The 26224-nt window shown below is 38.4% G+C and overlaps 1 protein-coding gene, 1 non-coding gene and 2 pseudogenes across 2 annotated transcripts in view; all 4 read right to left on the minus strand.

The window, feature by feature from the left end:
• Positions 1-26224, minus strand: part of IL23R (interleukin 23 receptor) — a 60283-nt gene that overhangs the window by 27465 nt on the left and 6594 nt on the right. Inside the window, exons 3-5 of the mRNA XM_045547792.1 lie at positions 22061-22184; positions 7298-7458; positions 2137-2282 (exon numbers count right to left, since the gene is read on the minus strand). Coding sequence (XP_045403748.1) covers positions 2137-2282; positions 7298-7458; positions 22061-22184 — 431 coding nt within the window. The remainder of the gene's footprint in view (positions 1-2136; positions 2283-7297; positions 7459-22060; positions 22185-26224) is intronic.
• On the minus strand, positions 8177-8269 carry LOC123636295 (annotated as a pseudogene).
• LOC123636214 lies at positions 11093-11197 on the minus strand. The gene has a single exon (XR_006734412.1). It is a non-coding gene; the product is annotated as a U6 spliceosomal RNA (small nuclear RNA).
• Positions 23934-24031, minus strand: LOC123636321 (annotated as a pseudogene).

Raw genomic sequence — 26224 nt, forward strand, 5'->3', positions numbered from 1 at the left:
CACTTGAGGTCAGGAGTTTGAGACTAGCCTGGGCAACATAGCAAGACCCCAATCTCTACAAAAAAGCTTTAAAAAATTAGCCTGGTGTGGTGGCATGAGCCTGTAGTCCCAGCTACTTGGGAGGCTGAGGAGAGAGCATTGCTTGAGCCCAAGAGTTCCAGGCTACAGTAAGGTATGATTGCACCACTGCACTCCAGCTTGGGGAACAGGATGAGACCTTGTCTCTAAAAAATAAAATAAAATGAAATAATAAAAATAAGACAAATCTTCATCATGGCTATTACTGACTTGACTTGGGTAATCTGGATAGAAAGGTTATGTTAGCGGTTGTATTTAGAAGAACCGTGCTAGAGGGGATGGAATAAGGGGTTTTGGATCAAAATCTATTTTTTCATTTTCTAAATATTTATTGGGCGTCTAAAGTGATGTAGGGTCTATGAGAGGCACATGGGTACTGACTGTAAATTCAGAAAAACCTGGCTTAACCTCTTTTGAGCTCTATTGCATCATTTATATAATGGAGCTAATACTGCCTATCACAAAGAATTGTTATGAAGGTTATATAACAAATAATCTTTCAGCTTCTTCATTTGCCACTTCTGATAAAGAGAAAGTTTTGGAAAGTGAGTTCAAATTTACCTCTCAGTTACCAAGTCTCACAATGGCATGTGTAGCACCATTAGGGGGAGCAGAGAACAGGCGTTTCAATCAGAACACAGCTGCTTTCTGAAAACTATTCAGAGACAATTCCAGGATAGCATAATTCCTGTCTATTTTCTAAACATCCTTATAGTCTATTGCATCCTCCTACTTACACCAAACAAGCAGGTTTAGTATTCTTAGCATAATTCTATGACTGTGCCACTGCACAAGGGCCCTACGTGTCCTATTAGAGTAAAACTCTTATTAACTCAAAATCTCAGGCTTGAGAATTTCATTTGGGTTGTTTTGAAATTTACCTAAATTCCACACATGCCAAAGGAATTCAGCAGAATCTTCACTTGGTTAGTGATCAAATGATGCAGAACATGGGTTCCCATCTAAGGATAATCCAAACAACCAGAAAGTTTACATTTATGATTTGATGAGCAGTCTTTAAGGTGTGTCATGAAATCCATATAGTTTTAGCTCTATCTTCTTGACACTTTTAAAACATATTACTATTTTAGTACCTATTAATATTTTTAGCACATATTTTACATATTCAGAATGATAAGTCTGAAGCATTGGGAGGCTTTGGAATCATGCTAATCACCAAGGAAATATTAAATTATGTTTAATGTATGTTCTAGTATAAATACATATGATTTTATTTAATTCACTGAAAACTGGTAATCCATGCCTGATATATAAATCTTAAGTAAGACAAGCCAGAAACTGTATTCCTTAATTATTTGACTAAATGGCAGTTTATTATATTTGACAATAATAAAATGGCATTTCTTTTCAAATACACCAAAATTGGAACTTTTTCCTAAGTCAGACTAGTGTTCTTCCATAGTTGAAATTAGAGAGTTTTTATTACATTGTTCACCAGTGTTGTTATATGATGTGATTTTATTAATGAACCTTGTACCTATGCCTCTCCTAAGACATATGATAATTTCCCCTTGGTATTTAAGGATGGTCAGTTTGTTTGTCTAGACATTCACTTTTTGCTTGAAATTCATTTAAGGCTACTAGCTTATGCTAGTAGTAAATCTTACACTTCAAATTGCACATTTTTCATTTAAAAAGAGACATCTGTAAATTTAAGTTCTTATTTTTGAACAATTTTTATTTCCCTGGATGCCTGTCAAATTTCAGCATAGAATACTTAAATTTTATATCCATGATGACTGATATAAATTTCACCCTAGGAGACACCAAATTACAAAGAGCTAAATAGATAAATCCCTTTTAATTGGAGATTTGTCTATTTAACAATTTACAAAAGGCAAGAGGCTATTTTTATGAAAGAACTCTCCGGAAGCATATGGTAATCATTATTAAAACTAGGGTAGCTTGAATATCACACAAATAATAAGATAAAAATATGTAAAATGGATCATTACAAGTCCACTGTGGTCAGTGATGGTTGGCTTTTCTTTTAAATCATTCACTCACGTACTAAGGAATAATGAAAGTGTAGCTTACATTCCAAGTTTGGTTGGTTGTAGCCTTGTATCTCATTTCACAGGAAACCTTTTCAATTGTTGTTTGACTGTTCCAATGAATTACAGTCTTAGACACTGTAGTATTAATATTCTCAGCCCTGGAAATGATGGATGCAGAAGGTATCACTAGAAAAACAAAAACAAAAACCAAGCAGTTGGAAACTTGCCTAGGGAGAAACTGGTATCTTTTCATCAATATATAGATACGTTAAAACTCAAGTACACAAAAAACCAATTCCATGATCTAATTAACAATTAACGAATTGTTTCTTATTTGTTAATCTATATACAGGAGAGAACTGCTGTTATTAAGGAAAATTCTATTCAGTCCATTCTCCGTCTCTTTTAAACTGAACCCTCATGGTCCTGCCTTTCCTTCACCTCCCACTTCCTTATAATCCTAACTATTGAAATTGGGAGTGTAAAAAAGAGTACAAAAACAGAGATAAAGGAAATATCTCTTCCCTGCATCTGTTTAGGGAGAGATGATGTTTTGCATCCAAATTTAGTTAAGAGAATATGATTTGATAAGATGTTAAATTGAGATCTTTCACAATAATATTCTTCTCGTGTATAACAGGGAAACTTGTATGAATATTTATATCTCTTGCTAACTTGTTTTGTTCTCCATTAAAATAAATCTGTCCAGGCCAGGCGCGGTGGCTCACGCCTGTAATCCTAGCACTCTGGGAGGCCAAGGCGGGAGGATCACTCGAGGTCAGGAGTTCCAGACCAGCCTGAGCAAGAGCGAGACCCTGTCTCTACTAAAAATATAAAGAAATTAGCCAAACAACTAAAAATAGAAAAAATTAGCTGGGCATGGTGGCACATGGCTGTAGTCCCAGCTACTTGGGAGGCTGGGGCAGAAGGATTGCTTAAGCCCAGGAGGTTGCTGTGAGCTAGGCTAACACCACGGCACTCTAGCCCGGGCACAGAGCAGGACTCTTATCTCCAAAAAAAATAAAAATAAAGCTGTCCTTAAAATCAGGATTTGAACAAAGAGAGTCTCATAAGACTCTAAGACTTTTTAAATTGTTGTCATATTCTATGATAACCTACCTTTAAAAGGAAACTGAAATTCTGATTGGTTATCTTACTAGTTTTATTGTACTAGAATGGTGTAACTGGAATCTCTATATTTCTAAACTGTATACATACTTGTAAGTTTGTTTTGTCTGAACAGAATATAATCATTGGCACTTTCTATTTTTCCCATATGCAATATGGAAGAATGAAAACCTATGACATAGTGAGATTTCATCTCTACAAAAAATTTTAAAAAATTAGCCTGGCATGGTGGTATGAACATGCAGTCCCAGGTACTTGGGAGGCTGAGACAGAAGGATCGCTTGGGTCCAGGAGTTTGAGGTTGCAGTGAGCTATGATGATGCCATGCACCCTAACCTGGGCAACAGAGTAAGACCCTGTCTCAAAAAAAGAAAAGGAAAACCTATGACTTTGCTAGATGTGTTATTTAACAAGGAACTCAAGGGCCTGTATGTATGTTTTTAGAGACCATTGTTCCAGCTTAATATTCTCTATGAATTAGTTTATTTTCACTTATTCTAAGTTTATAAGGCATTCTTCCAAAAAATTATTGTTTTATTACCAATGGCTATTTTCTAAAATTATGTGCATAGGTAGGTAATTTATAGAGAAATATAAAAATTAAGGATTTGCTCTCTAATAGCACAATCCTATAATACAATTCTTGGGCTAAACTTTTCATAGAATAGAAGTAGTAGTTGTAGAAATAATCAAAGAACTTATTGTACTATACTTTTATCATCTGAATACCATAGTTGATTTCCTCTTGCTAGTGTAAGTTTCTTGTAATAAGAATCAGTATTCAGAAATTCTAGAGTCAAGAAAATGGGTCCCCAGGGCTCTGAGACAACTTATGCACTCTCCATTCATGCACTCTCAAAGCTTAAATTACCCACCTCCTCCTGTCTCCACCTCTGAGTTTGGCTTGGCCACTGGGACAGCAGCACAAGCATTCTGAGACCCTTTTGAAGAAATAAATATTCTGAGGAGGAAGCAAAGTCTGTTTAGTCCTGTGAGAACTGCAGATAGCATAGTAAGGGTCTTAGCACAGTGCAGCACCATGCAAGCGAGATCTAAGCCTCTAGGTTTGAATAAGTTCATATTTTTGTAAATAAACACATATAATACATGTGAATTGAATATGTAGTTTGTTAGACAAGACTTGAATGTTGAATTTTTGCTCTCGTTGCTTAGGTTTCAAACATTTCCATTATATCTTTCATTTAAAAAAACTGTCAAATTCATTACAAATGTCATATTTTAAAATTCCACTTGAAATAAAACAGATTATAGTTGTTTGGTATCTTTCTAATTACACATATTTATCCATATTTATATAACGGGGAGAATAAATGTTCAAAATGGTAGGCAGAAGTCACTGCACTTTCTGTATTAAAATTTATGTCTTTACAAGAGAAGTTAAAAAGCATTCCTGTCCCATGCCACTTTGGCACAGTTTTACTGTGCTACTAACTCTGCCCTGCCTTTCAGCATAGCCTCTTTAATGTAATTAAAGTCCAACCTCGTAGCTGCTGTGTGGATATTGCTCCCAGGAGAGTCTTCTGTTCTCAGTTGCATAGAACAGTTCATTTATCTAACTTGCAATGTCTCATTCTTAAAGTGTCATCTGTGAAAACAGCTCATCTGTTAATAATCTGGTGGCGTCGTTTACCGGGGCCTCCTACATAGTTAAACTGTATTTTTCAAGCTGAGTTTTATTTAATTAATTAATTTATTTATTTTTCTTTTTGAGACAGAATCTTGCTCTGTTGCCTGGGCTAGAGTGCAGTAGTTTCATCTTAGCTCACTGCAACCTCAAACTCCTGGGTCCAAGTGATACTCCTGCCACAGCCTTCCACATAGCCAGAACTACAGGTGCACACCACACCAGCTAAGTTTTCTATTTTTTTAATAGAGACAGGGTCTTGCTCTTGCTCAGGCTGGTCCTGAACTCCTGACCTCGAGTGATCCTCCCGCCTCGGTCTCCCAGAGTGCTAGGATTACAGGCATGAGCCACCGTGCCCCAGCCTCAACCTGAGTTTCTGAGTACATTTTGGAATAATGAAAAGGTGAGGAGAGGAAGGGGGGAAGGAAGAGGAGGAGGACAAGAGGAGAAGGGGAAGGAGAAACAACTCCAAACTCCCAGTTCAGTAAGAGAAGTCAGATTTGGAGGTAGAGGCCAGATGAGATTTTCCCTTTGTGGGTGGTGGGGTGATAGCAAATTATGGCAAGTCAGCAAGTCTGGGATAAAATCTGACTTTCCTTCTTGCTAGCTAAGTAATCTTGAGAAAATTATTTTATCACTTTCCTCATCTGTAAAATGGGGACAATAGTACCGCACATGGTTGTTTCCGGAATTAAATGTAATGTGCATGTTAAGTGTCTGGAACACAGGAGGTGTTCAATAAATGGAATCAATGATAGTAAGATCATAATGACAATAATAATAGTAATACAAATGATAATATTGTAATATTATACTAATTATAATTTAGTTCCCAAAACTGGCACTGCCAAAATGATACTAGACATGATAGCCTTTAAACATCATTAATCCGTCAAAGGGAACCTGTTTTAAGAAAAGTGTATAATACTGTGTTCTATCGCAAAATGTAAATTTACGAAAATTTATAGACCATGGTCAAGAGAACTGTAACTCCAAGAATATGCAATAAAACGGAGTTATTATTCATCACCATAGTCAACAACGTGTATTTCCAAACCCAATATTCAGAGCATAAGGACAGACTTTTGGACCAATCCCATTAGTTGTGATAGTTGAGTTAATTAAATTGAGAAGTTGAGATATTAGTTGTGATACAAGACCTCAGGGATCCCAAAAGTTTCCCCATATTGTATACCTAGATGAGAAGGCTTCACATCCCTTAGATCATTAATCGGCAGAGAGGTTGTCAGACACACTGCAGTGTACTTTTACTTTTCTCATAAAGCCTGAAGATAGGAGTTAAAGATGTTGGAATTACGTGCTCCCTGTCTCTGCAATCTCAAATATTTTAATGCCATTGTGCCTCAGTTTTGTCGTATATAAATTATAATCTCTTCTACAAAATACAATTGCTGTGAGGGTTAAATAAAATAGTGTATGCAACAGCAGTTAGCACATGAGAAAGTGCTGAACGCATTTTAGCTTATGGCACTCATCCTTAACAGTAACAACAGGAGTCACTGGTACCCGGATCTCCAGAGAGACGATGATTCACACTTGGTGCTCTTTGCCTGAAGTCTTATTTTATGACTTGGATGTAGTTGTAAAAGGATCAACGGTGCTTACATTTTGGAATTTATCTTAAGGAAATAACCAAGAACTAAGAAAAAATTTAGCTAACAAGGTTGTTCATGGGAATGTAGTTTATAATGGCAAAAAATTGAAAACAGTGCAAATTTCCAACACTAAGGATTAAACTACTACACATTCAGACAAAATTTAAAATAATATAATAGAATAAATAAATAGAAATGTCCATTATATATTGTAAGTTTAAAAAGGCAGGGTCTAAAAACACTGAAGCAAAAACTGTTAACATTTGTTAAACCTGGCTGGTTAATACAGAGATGTCTGCAAAATTCCCTGCAATTTTCTATGTATTTTATAAAACTTCTCAACATAAAAACAAACATAAACCCTACATAAGTCCCCAAAGAATGTATAGAGTATAATTCTTTAGTATGCTGTATTCCTCACAACATAAGAGTTTTCACACTTTATTATAATACTTGTTTCTTTCTGCCTTCCCTGGTAGATTGCAAGTTATTTTAAGGCAGACGCCTTGTCTAACTTATTCTGCTTGGCCCTTAGAACAATGCTTGAAATATAAGAAGTTCCCAATAAATATTTGTAAAAACACATGAACCTATGTAGAAATGAGACTGGAAGGATACACAGCAAAATGGCGGCAGCACTACTCATCTCTGAGTTGTCTCAGGCAGGTAGAATTATGAATAACTTCTGTTTTCTTTATCATGATCTGCAGGAACTTTAGGGAAACCTCTTTCAGATCTAGACTTCATTTGACTAGGTCAGCACAAATTAGTTGTTTATCATTAAAGACATTATAGAATTTCCTTTTCTTTACCTATATCATCCAGGTGAATCTGCAGTTGTTTTGATTCCTCCATACCTAGTGCATTTGCAGCTTGTACCCAAACCAAATACTTCTTGCCACCTTGTAACGAATCAGTGGAGATGTTAACATAGCTTGAGGTGAGATATTGTTGCTCTTCTTCTGTTTCTAAACTTAAAAAAAAAAAAAAGATAATCATAAGTTATATTTAGTTTGAATTAATTATTTGAGAATTTTTTTGATGCTACCTCTTTTAGCCTTCTTTCTGACATGGAACCTCTTACTGAAAAATGAATCAAATTTGATTTTATTTTCAGAATTTTTAAACACAAATTCAAATCTTGCAAGGGCCATAGTATGATTTTGGAGGGCTCTGAGCACTTTTGTCTTTATGGATTCTCCCCTCCTTTTTTTTTTTGAGTAGAGACAGGGTCTCGCTCTTATCCAGTCTGGTCTTGAACTCCTGACCTCAAGCAATCCTCCCACCTCAGCCTCCCAGAGTGCTAGGAGTACATCAACATGAAATTAGAATACTAAATGAATACATCTGAGATTTCTCATGTCCTGAGATTTTTTTTTGTTTAAATTTAGAGACAGGGTCTTGCTCTGTCACCCAGGCTGGAGCGCAGTGGCTCAATCATAGCTCATTGTAACTTCAAATTCCTGGGCTCAAGGCAATTCTCCTGCCTCAGTTTCCTGAGTAGCTAGGACAAGCACACCTCACTAGTTTTTTTTATTTTTTGTGGAGACAGAGTGCATGGCTATGTTGCCCAGGTTGGTCTCTAACTCCTGGCCTCAAGTGATTCTCCCACCAAGGCCTCTCAAGAGTGCTGGGATTACAGGCATGAGCCACCGTGCCCAGCCAACCCCCATCACTTTAAACTATCTCATAATGTTCCTTCTTATATGTATCAAAACTCATACTGAACAATGAGTTCTGGGTTACAAAAGAGGATTTATTTTTTGCCCCTGTCTGTAAGTCCATGGATTCTCCTTTAAAAAAAATTGTGTGTGTATATTTATAATATAAATATATATTTATATTTACATGTATTACATATAAAATATACATATATGTACACCTATATATGTATACATTTATATGTATGCATGTTTATGTATATTGTCTTACAACTATGTTGATATAAACACAAATATATTAATATTTTATATTAAAACATTTTCTTTAACCTAACAATTTATTTTTCTCTTCTGATTTTAAATGAAATTAAGCATTTTCATGGACTCCTGTAAGTATTGTGGGCCTTAGCCCCTGTGCCTAGTGTGCATATTGGTTAAGTCAGCCCTGGGCATAGCTTGAAATCAATGAGCTGCCTCTGGGAAGGAGCAGTGCGTGTGGGTTCAGCACAAGGGCTGCAAAACCAGACATTTCTATCAGGATGTGGGGTGATGGGTGAGGATCAGGGAGGAGTCAGGATGGCATGAGAGATCGACAAGGGGTAGGGGAAGGCCAACCTTCTGAGCAGAAACTACTGGCATGTTCTAAAACAAACAACTGAAATGACATGACATTTCTGAGAAAGTTCAAGAAAGTGCAATACTTCGGAGCATGAAAATTCGAGAAGTAACTTGCAGTGCGGCAGGCCAGGTCACAAGGCCTGCTATGAGCTGCCTCAGGACTGGGATTTTATCATGTGAAGGACAGAAAGAGAGTGTATATAATTAGGTTCACACTATTTTAAGGGTCCCTGGGGCTGTCTGGCACCTTTATGGAGGGTAGATTCATGGGAAATGAAAGTAGTGGAAGGAGAAAAATTAAAAGGCTATGAAATAATCCAGAGTTGGGCTATTACTCTGAAGCAAGTGGAGGTCAGTGAGGATGGACACGAAGGATTTTCATTTAGAACTGACTAGACCTGATAACTGATTTCATGAAGGAAGGGGCAACACTTACTGCTGAGAAGGGTGGAGGAGAGAGGGGAGAACGGCATAGTTTGGGATGGGGGCAATGGAGAGAGCTATTAAATACTATTTCAAATTATATTTCTCTAATTTTTTTATAATGGAATGAGTAAAGACCTCTAACAAGCCCGTTAAACTCGGTAAAATTCCAAATGTTAGCTGTTAACGCCAAAATTTCAAATTTTACCAGTTGATATTGGCTTCGGACAGAAAGTTTGAGCCTTCTTTATTACACCACTACCCCCAAACAACCACACAATATTTTTAGGGGGGGGGGGCGTTGGGGGTAGTGGTGAGGGGAGCGCTAGAGACTGCTTGTTCTCTCCTCCAGTCTCTGTGAAGAAGGATTGTCCTTAAACCTCCCGTCGTCTGGTCCTGCCACACGCTTGCTCACTCTGGCCTCTTAAGGCTGAGGGTAATTCCACTCCTCCGAGAATTAGGGCTGCAGAACTGGGCATGTGCAGCCCCGTCTCCTCTTCTCTCCCTTCTCCTGGGAGCCAGAAGACCACAGAGGTGACCTATGCTGCTCTGCCCCTCCAATGTGCGGGAAGCTTGCGAGGAGTAAGCCCCCCGTGGGGGCCCCGCAGCTGTCCCCGCAGCTGTCCCCGCAGCTGTCCCGTGCTGGCCGTGGGGGGGGGGGGCACATCCGTCTGTTCTGGGGGGTCGGTATTACCAAGTTCACGGTTGCCACCTATGGAAGCCATGCTCACCATTATCAGCTTCATCATTTAAAATATGTTCAATATTTAAAATTATTTGAGTATTTAAAATTAATGTTTAAATATTAAATTGAAGGTTTAAACGATTAAAATATTATAAAATTTTGAATTTCACCTCCTGACTCTTTGGTTTCTCTCAGTTGGTTTAGAACTCGTGAGAGAAATCTCTAGAGATGAATATGGGGCCCGACCTCAGAGTCCAAAAGCCGCTGTACCTACTATCTGTTATCTATCCATCTGTAGCATGGGATGGTTTCCACTAGACTCCCCTAGGTTTACGTTTCTTGAACCTTTCCAGCTACCGACTCTGTGTTTCCTATTCTGAACCTTTCAATCAGATCCTCCACCTCCTTGGTAACTACATCGGGGTTACCATTTCCAGTTGGTCTTCAGCCCTTTTATTGTGATTTTCGCCTTTGCCCTTCCCATAAAGCTGCTCTTCTAAAATGGTGTCCTTTGCAAGGCACCATTTAAGCATTTGTCCTTGATTCCTCAAAATTCTCACTTCCCTTGGCTACCTGGACGCTGTCTTCTGGGCCGAGGTCCTACCTCTCTTTCTCACTCCTGCTAGTGACAACTGTCCCCCTCCAAGCCCCCGCCTGGGCTTCTCTCCTGGCCCTCTGACTCCAACCACATGGAGGGTCAGTCCTGGCACCTGCCTTTTCCCTAAATTCTTTTCCTGGGCTCGCTGGCCTTCCTTCAACCACAATCCCACACGCATATCTCCTGCATATCTGCGCTCTCCCTGGAAGCTTCATTTGGATGTCTGATGGGGACCAGAACTATGGCAAGTAAACAACTAAATTACCTTTCACAGGAATCAGCACTCTTGTCAGTTTCTCCATTGTGGTCAAAGGCCTGCTATCCTTCTTTCTAAATTTGTCATTTTTAACAACTTTCTCTTTCTTATCCTTAAGAGCCAAACAATTACCAAAGAAGGTTAAACATGTTTTAAAATACCATTTTCTTATTTTATCTTTTCTCCTTGTTTTGATAGCTGTGGCCTTATATTATCTGCTTGATGTACTATTTATAGACTCCTAAGTTAATTGCATTGCATTGCATTCTGAAACCTACCTTCATATATAGATATACTAGTTTAAAAAGAAATAACCTTGAAATTTGAACAATGGTGGAAAGCCAAGTAGCCTACATTCTTATTTTTAATGAATGGAAATAGTCCACAAATTTACATGTTATCCTTGATCAGGGGTCATGTCCATCTTCATTGTACTGTTCCAATTATAGTATTTGTGCTGCTGAGGCAAACTCCAGTCTGATTTCTTTAGCTAATATCATTAACTGTTCTCTGCCCAGGGGACTGCCTCGATAGGATTTATGGGGAAGATAGAGCTTATGGGGCTCCACCAGGTCCTGTTACTGCCATATGTCTTCCAGCAACTTCCACATTTCTCCAGCCTCACAATATCCCACCAGGATTATTACTCAGCAGCCAATTACATCTTTTGGAATCCAAGTAGCATGCTGGCTGAGACACAGAAAAGAGGAACCAGCCTTATGCTACCAAGCAATAACCACATTTGGGAATCAAAATACTACAGAAACTGTATATACATAACTTACTGCTACTACCAGAGCAAGGGAACTTCAGGAAGTGATCAAGGAATCTCCCTAAGGCTGACAGTCCCTGCTGGGGTCTGTGGGGAGGCAGACTACAAAGCATGTAGGTGCAGCAACTATTCTCATTCAGTTCAGGTTTTAAAGTTCCAATGCACTTTCCTGTGTTGCCTCTTCCCTCACACCAGCAGTGAGATCACTACGAACACCATGAGAGGACAAGAAGGACATGTCATGGTAACTAAAAGCACAGGGTGTGGGTTTTAGAGACACACCCAGGTTCAAATCCCAGCTCCACCCCTTCATAAATTGTAGGACTTGGAGCAAGTTACTTAATCTCTATGTATTTCAGTTTACTACTCTGTAAAATAGGAATAACATTGTTTTGTGATTATGAGTAAATGAGATCAGAAAGCAAGGAGCAGATGGCTTCACACATAATAAAGGACTCATTAAACAAACAATATTCATAAATTAAAAGGTATTTATGATATGTACCTTTGACACATTCTAAAGAATACAAATGAAACTTTTAAAATTGCTATATTTCAACAAATGAAATTTCTTTTATATTGTTTATATCTAAAGTCAAATTATGTCATTAAATTTAGATGCTTATGTAGTTACCTTATATTCTTTCTGAAATAAGATGGAACATAAATACACTAACAGAAAACTTGTTATACAGTATGTTAACCTCACGCTAAATAAGAATTCAACTGTGGACTGGGCACGGTGGCTCACACCTGTAATCCTAGCACTCTGGGAGGCCAAGGAGGGAGGATTGTTTGAGTTCAGGAGTTCGAGACCAGCCTGAGCAAGAGCGAGACCCCCATCTCTACTAAAAATAGAAAGAAATTTTATGGACAGCTAAAAATACATATATAGAAAAATTATCCAGGCATGCTGGTGCATGCCTATAGTCCCAGCTACTCAAGAGGCTGAGGTAGGAGGATTGCTTGAGCCCAGGAGTTTGAGGTTGCTGTGAGCTAGGCTGACACCATGGCACTCTAGCCTGGGCAACAGAGTGAGACTCTGTCACAAAAAAAAAAAAAAAGAATTCAAATGTGAAAACAAGAAAATGGCAACCATGTGTAAATGGTAAGTAGGACATCTTTGAATATTTTCCAGTTACAGAAAACCACATTACATGTTCGTAATTGGTTTGTGGTTATTCTTTTATCATACATGTTGAGACCACAAGTCAAAAATGAAAATGTCTTCTCAAACTGACATTAACCAGGTAATTTAATTCTGATTTTGAACTCTACCCTGTATTAGCACCTAGACCACAAAGCACTATTTTAGTTGAAGAATCCAATAATAATGACTGACTACACTTTAGGACTATTTTACATAAAACTTGTGATATTGTGATATAATAAGAAAAACATATTTGGTATCTGCCTGATTCCTGGCACACAGCTCCTAATACTTTTGGAATTTCCAAAGTGCTAATGAGATGACTGATGGCTGGGGGCTCCTGGAGAGCCTCAGAATGGGGGCTGGTTGCCAGGAGAACCAACCATGTGAAGAGAAGGGTTGGAACTTTCAGTTACCACAACTCCCCTCAACTCCCACCTACCCTGCCTTCTCCAAGGAAGTAAGAGGGGATGAAGGTTGAGTAGATCACCAATGGCCAATGATGTAATCAACCATGCTTATTAATGGAGCCTCCATAAGAACCCAAAAGGACTGGGTACAAGGAGCTCCCAGATAGCTGAAGACATGGAGATGCCTATGGGGTGACACACCACATGCCTTGCCCCAAGCATCTTCTCCATCAGGCTGTTCATCTGTGTCCTTTGTAATGTATCATAATATCCTTTATAATAAATGGGTAAACATAAGTAAAGTGTTTCCTTGAGTTCTGTGAACCCCTCTAGCAAATTAATTGAAACTGAGGAGCCCATTGGGGGAACCCTGATTTTTAACCAGTTGGTCAGGAGCACAGATCATGACCTGGGGCTTGCGACTGGCATCTGAATTAGGGGGAAGACTTGCAGGAATGAGCCCTCAACCTGTGGGGTCTGATGCTAACTCCAGGGAGATAGTGTCAGAGATGAATTAAATCAGAGGACACCCAGCTGGTGTCTGCTGGAGAATTGGTTGATGTGTAGGGGAGAAACTCTCCACATCCGACATCAGAAGTGGTGTGTTTAGAGTAGAGAGGAGGAAAAACTCTTTAGTTTTTCCTCTATCTCTTACAGAACTGCATGGTGCAAAGTCTTTGAATTTCTTATTTCTATTTCTTTTTTTCATGGGCTAATACATAACAGATTATTTGTTGAAGGGAGTCAGCATAATTTATATTTTTCTGATGTTCCCTGAGCACCTAGCCCTAGTTGTAACTAATAGATTTTCAATAAACACTGCTGATTTATGATGATAATGGTAAATAGTGTCTTTCATTTATTTAATCATTCATTCAACAAATATTTATTTAACATTAACTATGTTCCAAGCACATCTTTAGACATTGGGGTTACAATGAACAAAACAGATAAAGTCCCAACTCTTGTGGAGCCACATTCTGGTAGAAACAAATTTTATATATATATATAAATACCACAGGACATATATATATGTCCTGTGTTAATAAATGTTCAGAAGAAAAATAAAGCATAGCAAACAGGTTAGGAAGTCCTGGGAATAGGGGAAGGGGATTTTTTTTCTTTAAGGAGATGGAGGAAGGCCTGTCTGCGAAGGGGACATTAGAGCAGTAAAGGAACAAGGCCTGTGGCTCTCTGGAAGAGCTCATTCTAGGTAATCTACAAAGGCCCTGAGGCAGGACCTTGCTTGGCCTGATGAAAGAACAGCAAGGAGGTCAGGGGGGTTTCAGTAGGAGGGAGACAGAAAGGGATTCGAGATGAGATCAGAGAGTGTTGGAGGAGGAAGAGATTTAGAAGACTTGTTGGGTCATGTGGAGTCATTGAAAGACTCTGGCTTTGATCTCTGAGAGAAGTGGGAGGTTCTGACAGAGGCGTGACATGACCTGAGGTGCATGTGAATAGGGCCGCTAGGGGGGCAAAGGTGGAGGCTAGGAGACCAGTTAGGAAGTTCTTGTACCAACCCAGGTGAAAGATGATGTGGCTTAGACCAGAATTGTGGTGTAGGTAAGGTCAAATTTTTAAAGACAGATCCAAAAGGCTTTGCTAACAATTGGATGAAGGACACGATAGGAATCCAGACCTGAATAATGTGAAGGATGGAGCTGCCATTTACTGAAATGGCAATTGTAAGTCTGGGAGAAGAAACTGAGTATTTGGTTTTGTAAATGTTAACTTTGAGATAGCGTTAGGAAATGTGGAATGAGGTGTCAGACATAAGGCAGCTGCAGCTCAGAGGAGATGTTTGGACTGTGGATTCATATAAATTGGGGAGTGTTACGCCATAAATTTGGATGAGATCCTTTACGTAATGAGTGTAGATAGAGATAATAAGCTGTCCTGGGTGTGAAAGTTGCAGATACCAGGATGAAATCACTTTTGTTGGACCCAGAAAATATAGAGCAGAGAAGGCTCAAAGGAGAGAAGGCTCATGTTTATATGATAAGACCTGTTTCTGAGGCCTTTCTAAAAACCTTTCACACATCTCCTGCTTTGATAAGTCTTCTCACTAAGTCAAATTAGCCTTGTCCACAGACATGATCTTATACCTAGAAAAACCTAAAGACTCACCAAAAACCTGTTAGAACTGATAAATGAATTCAGTAAAGTTGTAGGATACAAAATCAACATAGAAAAATCAGTAGCATTTATAAATGCCAACAGAGAACAATCTGAAAAAGAAATCAAGAAAGCAATCCCATTTATGCTAGCTACAAAAAGTATAAAATACCTAGGAATTAATCTAACCAAAGAAGGGAAAGATCTATACAAGGAGAGCTATGAAACTCTGATGAAAGAAATAAAAGAGGACACAAAAAAATGGGAAGATACTCCATGTTCATGAATTGGTAGAATTAATATGGTTAAAATGTCTATTCCAAATAATTTACAGATTCAGTGTAATCCCTATAAAAACACCAATGGCATTCATTGCAGAAATAGAAAAAAAATCCTCAAATTTATACAGAACCACAAAAGACCCCAAATAGCCAAAGCAATCCTGAACAAAAAGAACAAAGCTGGAGGCATCATACTATCTGACGTTAAAATTTACTACAGAGCTATAATAACCAAAACAGCATGGTACTGGCATTAAGAATAGACACATAGACCAATGGAACAGAATAGAGAACCCAGATATAAATTCCCACATTTACAACAAACTCATCTTCAACAAAGGCACCAAAAACATACAATGAGGAAAGGACAGTCTTTTTAATAAATAGAAAGAAAACTAGATAACTACATGCAAAAGAATGACCCCTATCTCTCAATATAAGCAAAAATCAAATAAAATGGATTGAAGACCCAAAACTGCTAGAAAAAAAACATTGGGGAAATGCTCTAGGACATAGGTCTGGGCAAAGATTTTTTGTGTAAGACCTAAAAGCACAGGCAACCAAAGCAAATATAGGCAATTGGGATTACAGTCAGCTAAAAAGCTTCTGCACAGCATAGGAAACAATCAAAAAGTAAAGAGAGAACCCACTAGACATTCTTTAGGAGCAGTAACGCAGATATGAAAGCTGATGGAGATGATCCAGGAAAGATAGAGAGGGCCCTGGGTGCAGTGCCTCACGGATGGAGGCTGAGGCTGCAGGATCGCTTGAGGCTAGGAGTTTGAGACCTGCCTGGGCAATATAGTGAGACCCTCTCTCTATAAAGAATAGAAAAAAATTAGTCAGGCATGGTGCATGGTGGCGCATGCGTGTAGTCCCAGCTACTCGGGAGGCTGAGGTAGGAGGATGGCTTGAGCCCAGGAGTTCAAGGTTATAGTGAGCTATGATCATACCATTGCACTGTAGCCTGGCAAGCCTGGGCAATAGAGCAAGACCCTGCCTCTAAAAATAAATAAATAAATAAGAAAGAAAGAAGGTGATGATGCAGAAGAAAGAGAGGAAAAATTGTTGGAGCAATGTTCTGTAGCAGGCAGGAGGATAAGATCTAGTACCCACATGGAGAGTTGACCTTAGAGCAATGGTAATTCATCTGTAGCAATAGAAGGGAAGATCAAGTATGTGGGTCCAGATGTCAGTGAGTTAGTAGCTGGGGGAGGTTGTGGTCTTTTTCAGAGCTTCTGTTTTCTCAGTAGAGTAGGAAGTAGCTCATCAGTGGAGAGTGGGGAGGGGAAGATATTGGAGACCAGAAATGAAAGAAAAAGTAATGAAATAATTTCCCGGCTTAGTGGGAAAGTGACTTGGCTAGTGAAATGTGTAAGACTACTGGGTGGCTCTCTGCACCCAGTTGAGGTTAGTGGTCATGAATGTAAAGTAATAACATTCAGCAAGGTTATGTTTGTCCCCAGCCACAGTGAGCTCTCTTGAGCTCATGATTGGTGAGGAAATGGATTTTAAAATACAAACTGCTTATTGAGTCCTAAAGGAATTACTGAAACCTAACATCACAGCCTTAAAAATAGCATTTGGAATCATATCTAAGAACTCTTTCTGGTTATTAGAAATATGCATGGAGAAGAAGATGCGGCAAAAGTAGGCAGGCCTTATAAATTGGCAGAGTAGACCACTGACTTTAAGGGGTCTAAAATGATATCTAAACGAGAAACACTTGCCCTGTTGGTCTTCCACGGTACCGGAGAAGTCCAACATTGGAGTTATTCTAAAAAGTTTATGAGTTTGTCATGCACAGGGATGGTGTCTATTTTTTAAAAGTCTCCAAAGTTTAACATGGTGCCAGGAAGATGTGAAATGCTAAATAAATATTTGCTAAGTTGACTTGAATGGAACAGAATACAGGGCCGTCATGCAATCATTTTTATTCAACAAGTATTTATGGACTAAAAGGCACTGTACCAGAAATTATTAGTACCTGAGTTTTCAAGATAAAGAAAAAATGATATTTACATGAAGCTGCTAAGCATAGTAAGACAACAGTAGGAAGATGTTTATTAGCAGAGATTAATCTTTTTTTTTTTTCCTATCACCACCTATTGATACATAGCAAAATACAGGAGTTCGAAGGGAGTATGTGAATAATGCAGGTCTGTCTGGAAGGAGCTAGGGAGAAAGAAAGCTCTTGAAGCAACATAGATATAATTCCTTCACTTTCCGACTTCAGCCCACAGCTAGGAGGCGCTGGATGGCCCTACTATACCATTAGAGGGAACAGCGCCTACTGTCACTGGGGAAATGAGTAGGTGGGCTGAGCAAAAGGCTTCTCTCTGTGTGTGATTTTACTGGAAAACAGAGTTGGGAGTGAAACTTTGTAAATGCTGATCTCGACCTATCTGCCAAAATGAAAAATCCCTAACAATCCAAGATTTAGAAGAGCTTCTTTAAACTTGATACTACTTCACCACAACATTCATTATAAGTCAACTTTTTCCTTAAGGGAAAGATCTTTTTGGTAGTTAGAGAAATTGACTTTCTCTTTTCTATATTTTTTCTACTTATTAGTTTGTTTTTAATTAATTATAAGATGAACAGATGTTTGTTTCCTTTTCTGATTTGTATGTGCTTATAGGAGAAAGTGCTTTGAATTTGCTGGAGGAGAACATTCATTTTTATGTTAATCTTTTGCATCCTTTATGTCCTCTTTAAAATATGATGAAATCTCATGAATCTGGCCTCCTTCAATTTGCAACTTGGTTAGGTTTGTTACAGTTTGGCCACAGTTTTCTGTTAGATTTTAGGAAAGACAATGGGAAAATAATTTTTTAAATATATATGACCTTGTATTATTTTTTAACTAGATTGTGAAAGGGGAGCACAGGAAATGTCTATTTCTAGTTATCAACTAAAATAATTAATAAATATTTATTGGGCACTTACTATGTATCAGGCCCCATTCTAGGCACAATTGATTCAGCAATGAACAAAACAAAAACTCTTGCCCACACTTAGCTTACTTTCTAGTTTGAATGAATGAATGACTTTATTATTGGCATATACACAACAGCTAGAAAATTAGTCTTTCTTCTTACACTATATTCAACATCTCTTTCTAGATTTGTCCAAAATTACCATATTACCTAAAAATAATGTAAATAAAATTATTTATAATATACTATAAATGATCATTTTTATGGCTTTACATTAATCTTTCCTTCTCCTCAATCAGTCAGGTTTGATGTAAGAACAAATCAAACTAGCCTAGAGAGTTCGCCTTGAGCCATCGTATTCAAATACCCGTTGCTATAGTCTGAATGCTGATGTCCCCCACAAAACTCACATGTTGAAACCTAAACCCCAATGCAATAGTACTAAGAGGTGGAGCCCTTAGAAGGTGATTCAGTCCTGAGGACACCACCCTCATGCGTAAGTTTAATGCCTGTATAAGAAAGGTTGAAGAGAGCTGTCTTGCCCCTTCTGCCACGTGAGGATACATAGAAGTCACTATCTATGAGGAATGGGACCTCAGCAGACATCAGAACTGCTGGCACCTTGATCATGGACTTCCCAGTCTCCAGAACTGTGAGCAATAAATTCTGGGATTTTGTTTGTTTGTTTGTTTTGTTTTGAGATAGAGTCTCACTCTGTCGCCCAGGCTAGAGTGCAGTGGCATCAGTATAGCTCATTGAGACCTCAAACTCCTGGGCTCAACTGATCCTCCTGCCTCAGCCTCCCGAGTAGCTGGGAATACAGATGTGCAACACCACACCTGGCTAATTTTTTTCTATTTTTAGTAGAGACGGGGGTCTCGCTCTTGCTCAGGCTGGTCTCGAACTCCTGACTCCCAGCCATCCTCCCACCTTGGCCTCCCAGAGTGCTAGGATTACAGGCATGAGCCACTATGCCCAGCCTAAATTTTGTTTTTTGTAAATTACCCAGTCTAAGGTATTTTGTTATAGCAACTCAAATTAACTAAGACGTACCTTTTTGTTGTTCTTTGTTTTCTCTGTGGGCAATGAAAGATAATTAAAAAAAAATTTCTTTTTTGTAGTGGCAGGGTCTCACTATGTTGCCCAGTCTGGCCTTGAACTCCTCACCTCAAGCAATCCTCCCACCTTGGCCTCCCAAAGTGCTGGGATTACAGGTGTGAGCCGCCGTGCCCAGCCTGTTCTTATTTCTAAGCACTTCCTATATGCAAGTCATTTCCTATAATTTGCTTTTTTTTTTTAATCAGTTTTATGGTGTTAATCATCCACATTTCACAGGATGCTGTGGCTCAGCAAGGCTAAATAACTTTTACAGGATCACACATCCAGCAGCTACGGCAGATGTTGGATGCTGGTACTAAATTCCATTTACATGCCCTTCTTCTGGGTTCCCATTCGGATAGAGTAGACCTGTGACAATGTTCTGGCCAATGCAATGTAGATGGAAGTCCACGGGAGGATGTCCCTTGCCCTTTACCACTTTTTCTGCTTGGAATTTGGATGAGAAGCCTGGAGATACAGCATCTGAATATTAAGGCTGACACATTAAAGATTTCAGAGTAGAAAAAAGGAAAGAGCTTAGGTCCATTCGGTATTACTGAATTATCATGCCAGCCCTGTACTACATACCACTGGGATCTGATATAAATAAGGCCCTGTCCATTATTAAGTCATTGAACTTGGGTGCTTTGATATTTGCATCATAAAAGATACCTGACTGATACATTTCAGAACTGGAAATTAAATGTAAACCTCTAAAGCCCATGCTCTTTCCAATGGATATTTCTGAAAGCATTCTTTTTAGTAAATCTATTCCTAAGGTGTTAGGAGTGACTTTTTGAGTAGTAAAAACAATCTCAGAACTTATAACTACTATAGGTATTCCTTACTTGATAAAAAGATATGTCCCTCAAAAGCCTCATATATAAATAATTTAAACATGTGTAATTTTGAATGCATTAAAGGATTTTTAAAGAAATATGTAATAGTCATAAAATATTTGAAAAATGTTTTTATGATACTAAATAGGGAATTAAGTGGTAGTTGGCAAGTTTAAAATTTTGTCTAAGAAATATATTTTCTGGGCTGGGCAGGGCGGCTCACATCTGTAATCCCAGCACCTTGGAAAGCTGAGGCAGGAGGATTGCTTGAGGCCAGGAGTACAAGACCAGCCTGGGCAACACAGTGAGACTCTGTAACTACAAAATATAAGAAAATTAGCTGGGTGTGGTGGCACACGCCTATAGTCCTAGCTGCTTGGGAGGCTGAGCCAGGAAGATTGCTCGAGGCCAGGAGTTTGAGGTTGCAGTGAGCTAGGATCTTGCCACTGAACTCCAGCCTGGGCAACAGAATGAGACCAGACCCTGTCTCCAAAAAATAAAAATGGGAAAAATAACCATATGTATCTGTCTTTGTTCGAACTGCTATAACAAAATACCTTGGCTAGGTGATTTACAAACAACAGAAATTTATTGGTCACAGTTCTGGAGGCTAGGAAGTCCAAGATCAAGGCACTAGCAGATTTGGTATCTGGTGAGGCCTCGGGCTCTTCTTCACAGATGGCATCTTCTTGTGTACTCACATGGCAGATGGGCAAACAAGCTCCCTCAAACCTCTTTTATAAGGGCAGTAATTCAACTCATGAGAACTCCATCCTCATGACCTAATCACCCCAAAGCCCCACTTCTTAATACCATTGCATCAGGGGTTAGGTTTCAACATATGAATTTCAGGGGGACACAAGCATTCAGACGATGGCAGCTCTCACGAGGTCATATGGAGGATTCAAGGAGGTAACAGTTATAAGACTTAGCTCAGTGCTTGGCAAACAGTAAGGGTTCAATAAGTGCTTTAAAAAACTAAAGTAGTTTGTGAAATTTTAAAGAATTTCTAACAGAAAAAAGTGTACTTCAAATACACTACAGAAGGAATTACTTTTTACAAGACTAAACACAACTAGAAACATGAATAGGGTGACCAACTAGTCCCAGTTTGCCCACAACTTTCCAGGTTTTAAAACCGAAAAGTCCTGTGTCCCAGGAATCCCTTAGTATTAGGCAAACCAGGAAAATTAATTAACCTACATAGACACTAAAGTTAAGATTTGAGTGTCATTATTAACAATTAATAGCTTCCATGAATTTAGTGCTAACTATGGACCTGACACAGTGATACACACTTTAAAAGTCAAATTCCAGTTAATGAATTAGAACAAGCCTGTGCATTAGGGTCTATTTCCATTTTAAAGTTACAGAAACAACAATGTGGAGAGATTGAGGAAGTTATCTAAACCCTGGAAGGGAATAGAGCTGGGATTTAAGCAACGGTTTAAAACTGTGCTGTGCTACATACCACATTAGCCCCCTGCTACCAGTTACCCACCAATGAATAAAAAAGACAGAAAGATCATAGAACACATCGTCCCATAGAGTGAAAATATTAATGGCCCAAAAAGGCCATTGGTATTTCACTGATCCAAATTAGGAAGCTGGGGATGATCAGGGTCCATGTTTAATGTTCAAGGCTGATTTCTTGGATCTGTGCTGGAGGAAGAACTCTGGCCGAACTGGAGTGGAACTACTTATGTGAAACCACTAAGGAAGGAACCTACCTCTTCACATGCACCACATACTTTGTGTCTATGTAGGTGAGCTTCCCAGTATTCCAGGTGCAAGTCATGTTGCCTGAATATTCATAGATGACACAGGTCACTTCATCAGGAACGTCTGGTGGATCTGCAACAAAACATATCACTTAGGAGCTGCCATGAGAAACACGAAGTTCTTCATAAAGCAGTTAGTTGATAAGCTGTCAATTTTATTTGGGAAATCAGGCCAATCAGCATTCAGCACCTCATTCTCTCTCTACTACCTCACCTTGCAAGCCACTTTGCTATCAATCACTGCTCTGCTCCTTCATATACTTCACTATATTCTCCACTTCCTTGGGTATATTGACATGGTCAAGTTCTTCCCATTCGAAAAAAAAAACTCAACACAAATTCTGTCTCTCCTCGGCTACCACTGTATCTTTCCCTTTTTCTTAGTAGCTAACATTTTAAAAGAGGCCATTGTTCTTTGTCTCCTATTTCCTCTTGAACCTCAATCAGGATTCGGCCTCCACAACTCCACCAAAACCATGTTGCTAATGCCATTAAGAACTTTGCATTCAACAAACCCCGTGATCTCTTGTCAGTTGTCATTGAGCTTGACTGGTGCAGGATTTGATACTGTGCTCACTCCCTCCTTGAAACCTCTCTGTTTTTGGCTCTTGTGAAAGGGTTCTTCACAGTCTTCTTCTACTACTCTGGGAGACTATCTTCTCCTCTGGCATGGATTCCACTGCTCATTTTAAAAGTTTGGTGTTTGTACATCAATGGAATATTATTCAGCCTTAAAAAGGAAGGAAATTTTGACATACACTACAACATGCATGAAACTTAAAGACATCATACTAAGTGAAGTAAGCCATACACAAAAGGACAAATACTGTATGATTCCACTTGAACAGTGTATCTAGAATAGTCGAACTCATAGAAACAGAAAGTAGAATGGGAGTTTCCAGGGGCTGGGAGGAGGGCAGATGGGGCGTTATTGTTTAATGGGTACAGAGTTTCAGTTGGCAATGGGAGGATTCTGGAGCTGCATGGTGGTGATGTGAAAGTACTTAATGCCACTGAACTGCACACTTAAGCCTGGTAAAAATGGTACATTTTATGTTATGTATATTTTACCAAAACAACAACAACAAGACTTTTTTAAGAGTTTGGTATTTGCAGAATTCTGTTTCAAGGCTCTCTCCCACTGCCCCACCCCAGCTCTTTCTCTGGGTGGCCATATTATGGAGAACATTCTTACTTTTCTTCTGCCAGCATCTTTCCACTTTGAGAACCGACATCCTCCCAGTCCCTCACCCCAACCTGATCCGCACCCTACTCCTGCCACAAGGGCTGTGAACTACTAGGCTCTCCACAGAAGTATGCCCTTGACCTAAGCTGACTAATCAGAGAATTTCCCTTTGGCAATGAGCACATGACTCAAGATGAACCAATCAGAATTCTCCAAGGGACCCTTTCTGGAGCCATTGCAAAGGAGGTGCATTCTTCCCCCTGACACTGCTATCTCTGAGTAGCATGTGAACTGTGAATTGTTGGTGACCATCTTGCTGTCATAATGAAACTATTTTTTAAGAATGAAGCCAGCACAGGGGAAAACAAAACCCAAGAGACGGGAAAAGATGAAAGAGTTCTGATGACACTGAGTCGTTGGGGCCTCTGAAGCCTGTGAAACCCCACCAACCAGGGCATGGCATTTGAAATTTTCACTTATATCATCCAGTAATGAATAACCAAGATCAAGATTTTAGAAAAGAAGTATGGAAATTTTGAGTGTTTAACATATATTCACTTTCAGATGTTGCTCTCTCAGCTTATACCTATATGTGAAATACCACCTGAGATTTTTTTTTAATTTTTATTTTTTGCATGTCAGGTAATGTGCTGATGTCATAAAAAAGTTTGAGGGAGGAACATATCATATGTGTGTGAACACACAGTCATCACTCTTGTGAACTACAAAAGGATCTGTCTGGGATACTTGACTGCCCAGAGAATGAAAAGGCAAATGGAAAAATATGGGCTTATAGAGAATAAAAATACAGACATTTATTATGCACCTGAAGCTACACCCAAAGATTTATCTTAAACACAAATATGTTCTTTAACTTGACCTGCAAATCATCTACAAGAATATTGCTTGTAAAAGAAGAAACAATATATTAAACAAATAACAATTTAAAATTTTTTTATCATTTTATCATTGCAAATCAAAATAATAATAGGTATTTAAGCCTATCAAATTAGCAAGGATTTGGAAAGATGGTAATATGCAATTTGGGAATGGACTCCTGAAAATCCTCTAACATACTTCTGGTGGAAGTACAAATTGGTACAACCTTTATGGAGAGCACTTTACATAGCACAGTCTTTAAAAGAAGTAATATCTTGCAACCCAGCAATTTTACATCTAGGAATGTACCCTCAATGAAATGTTCATAGATAAATATAAAAATATTTGGCTAAAAGGATACACCCTTAAAATATTGTTCCTAATAATGAAAAAAATTGTAAGCAACTTCAATACCCCAAAATAAGATTAAACAAACTATAATACACTTCTAAAATACATCCAAAAGCAATGTTATAGAAGATAATTGAAGCACCTGACTTTTGAAAGGCATTAAAAGTCTATTTAATTAATTTAATTAATTAGGTAATGATCATATAATAAAGTGAAAAAAGCAAAATAGTTTGGTGTAGTGGTTTCATGAGAGAGAGATTGACAGAGAATGAAACTTGAAAAACATATTCCAAATTATTAAAGAGGGATTATGTTAGTGGTAAAATTATGGGATTATGGGGATGATGGGTATTTCTTTTTTAGTTGGTCTAAATTTTGAAAATTTTCGATATTGAATGCAGTTTGATTTCATAATTAAAAAATTATTTTCAAACGGTGAGAACACACTAAAGTATTTTAAAACATTTTGGTAACGTGCAACATTGAGCTACTATGGGGAGAAACTTGGCTCCAAATAGTGTAAAAGAAATCTTTGTTTTAATTGACCCTTAAAGAAGGTAGGTGTGGAAACATAAATTTAAATCACTTTGGAGATTGAGTTGGGTTCTCATTGGTTACAATGAGATAGATCTCAATGAGTAAGAGTTCATTGCCAGGTTATTCAATGTCTAGCAATAAAATCCTGCAATAGAACTAAATACTAGAGAATACCCTGAAATATACAAGGAGGAGGCTTAAATTTTTGTTCTTTCCTACCATTCCCACTCTCCACCCCCATTATTGGGACACTCATTAATCACAGGCCAGGAGTCTTGTTAATTCAGAATCTAGCCAAGGGTCATTATCTAGTGAGAGCTTCTTCAGGGAGTCTGTGCTTCCCTCTTCTTTGCATCGCTAGCATTTAACACATTTTTGGCGCATAGTAACTACCCAATGAAGGTTATTCCATTGGCTTGGAATTGATTGGCCTGATTGATAAGATGATTATGAGAAGGAACAAAATGAAGAGAGGCACAAAGCTTCCGGCAAAGATCTCTGTAATTTCTTACCCAAGCAGGGCCCAGGCCAACTTAATGTGTGGTAATGACACTTAATAGCAATGTTAAAGACAATATTCAGGGTCTTTTATTGAATAACAAATCTGCTTTCACCACTATAAGTAGAAGTCAAAGAAGATTAAAGTTTAAGTCCAAGATGCTTAAAATTTTAAACAAATGATTAAGTTGAAGCACGACTGTGTACAGTTTATTTTAATATCTTAATAAAGATATCTTGTAGTGTTTTATCCCATGATTGCTGTGGCCCTGTTAGAACAAATTTTTCATGTGTGCATTTAGTCACAGATTAGAATCTCAGAAGTGTCTAGGATTGTGGCTAAAATGGAAATTGTGATAATACACTTTATATTTCAGAAATTACACATTAAAGCACAGAACCTTGTAAGTGTATTTGGATATCTTTTCAGGGAAAGCAAAGATTCGTTTATCTTCTGTCTTTTATGATTTGTCTCCAATCTAAAAAAATACACATAATCATTTTGTTCGAAACAGTGATGATAAGTTGACATAGTAAAGCTCACCGTACACATATCCTGTGATCAAAGTGGTCCAGTGAAAGCAATGTGATTTCTAGAATGCCACAATAACCTCAAAAGCCTTTTTTTGACCTACTTAAGTAGGAAGTTTTGTTTGCTAAGA

Source organism: Lemur catta, chromosome 3 (genome assembly GCF_020740605.2).
Source record: "Lemur catta isolate mLemCat1 chromosome 3, mLemCat1.pri, whole genome shotgun sequence".
Lineage (NCBI taxonomy): Eukaryota > Metazoa > Chordata > Mammalia > Primates > Lemuridae > Lemur > Lemur catta.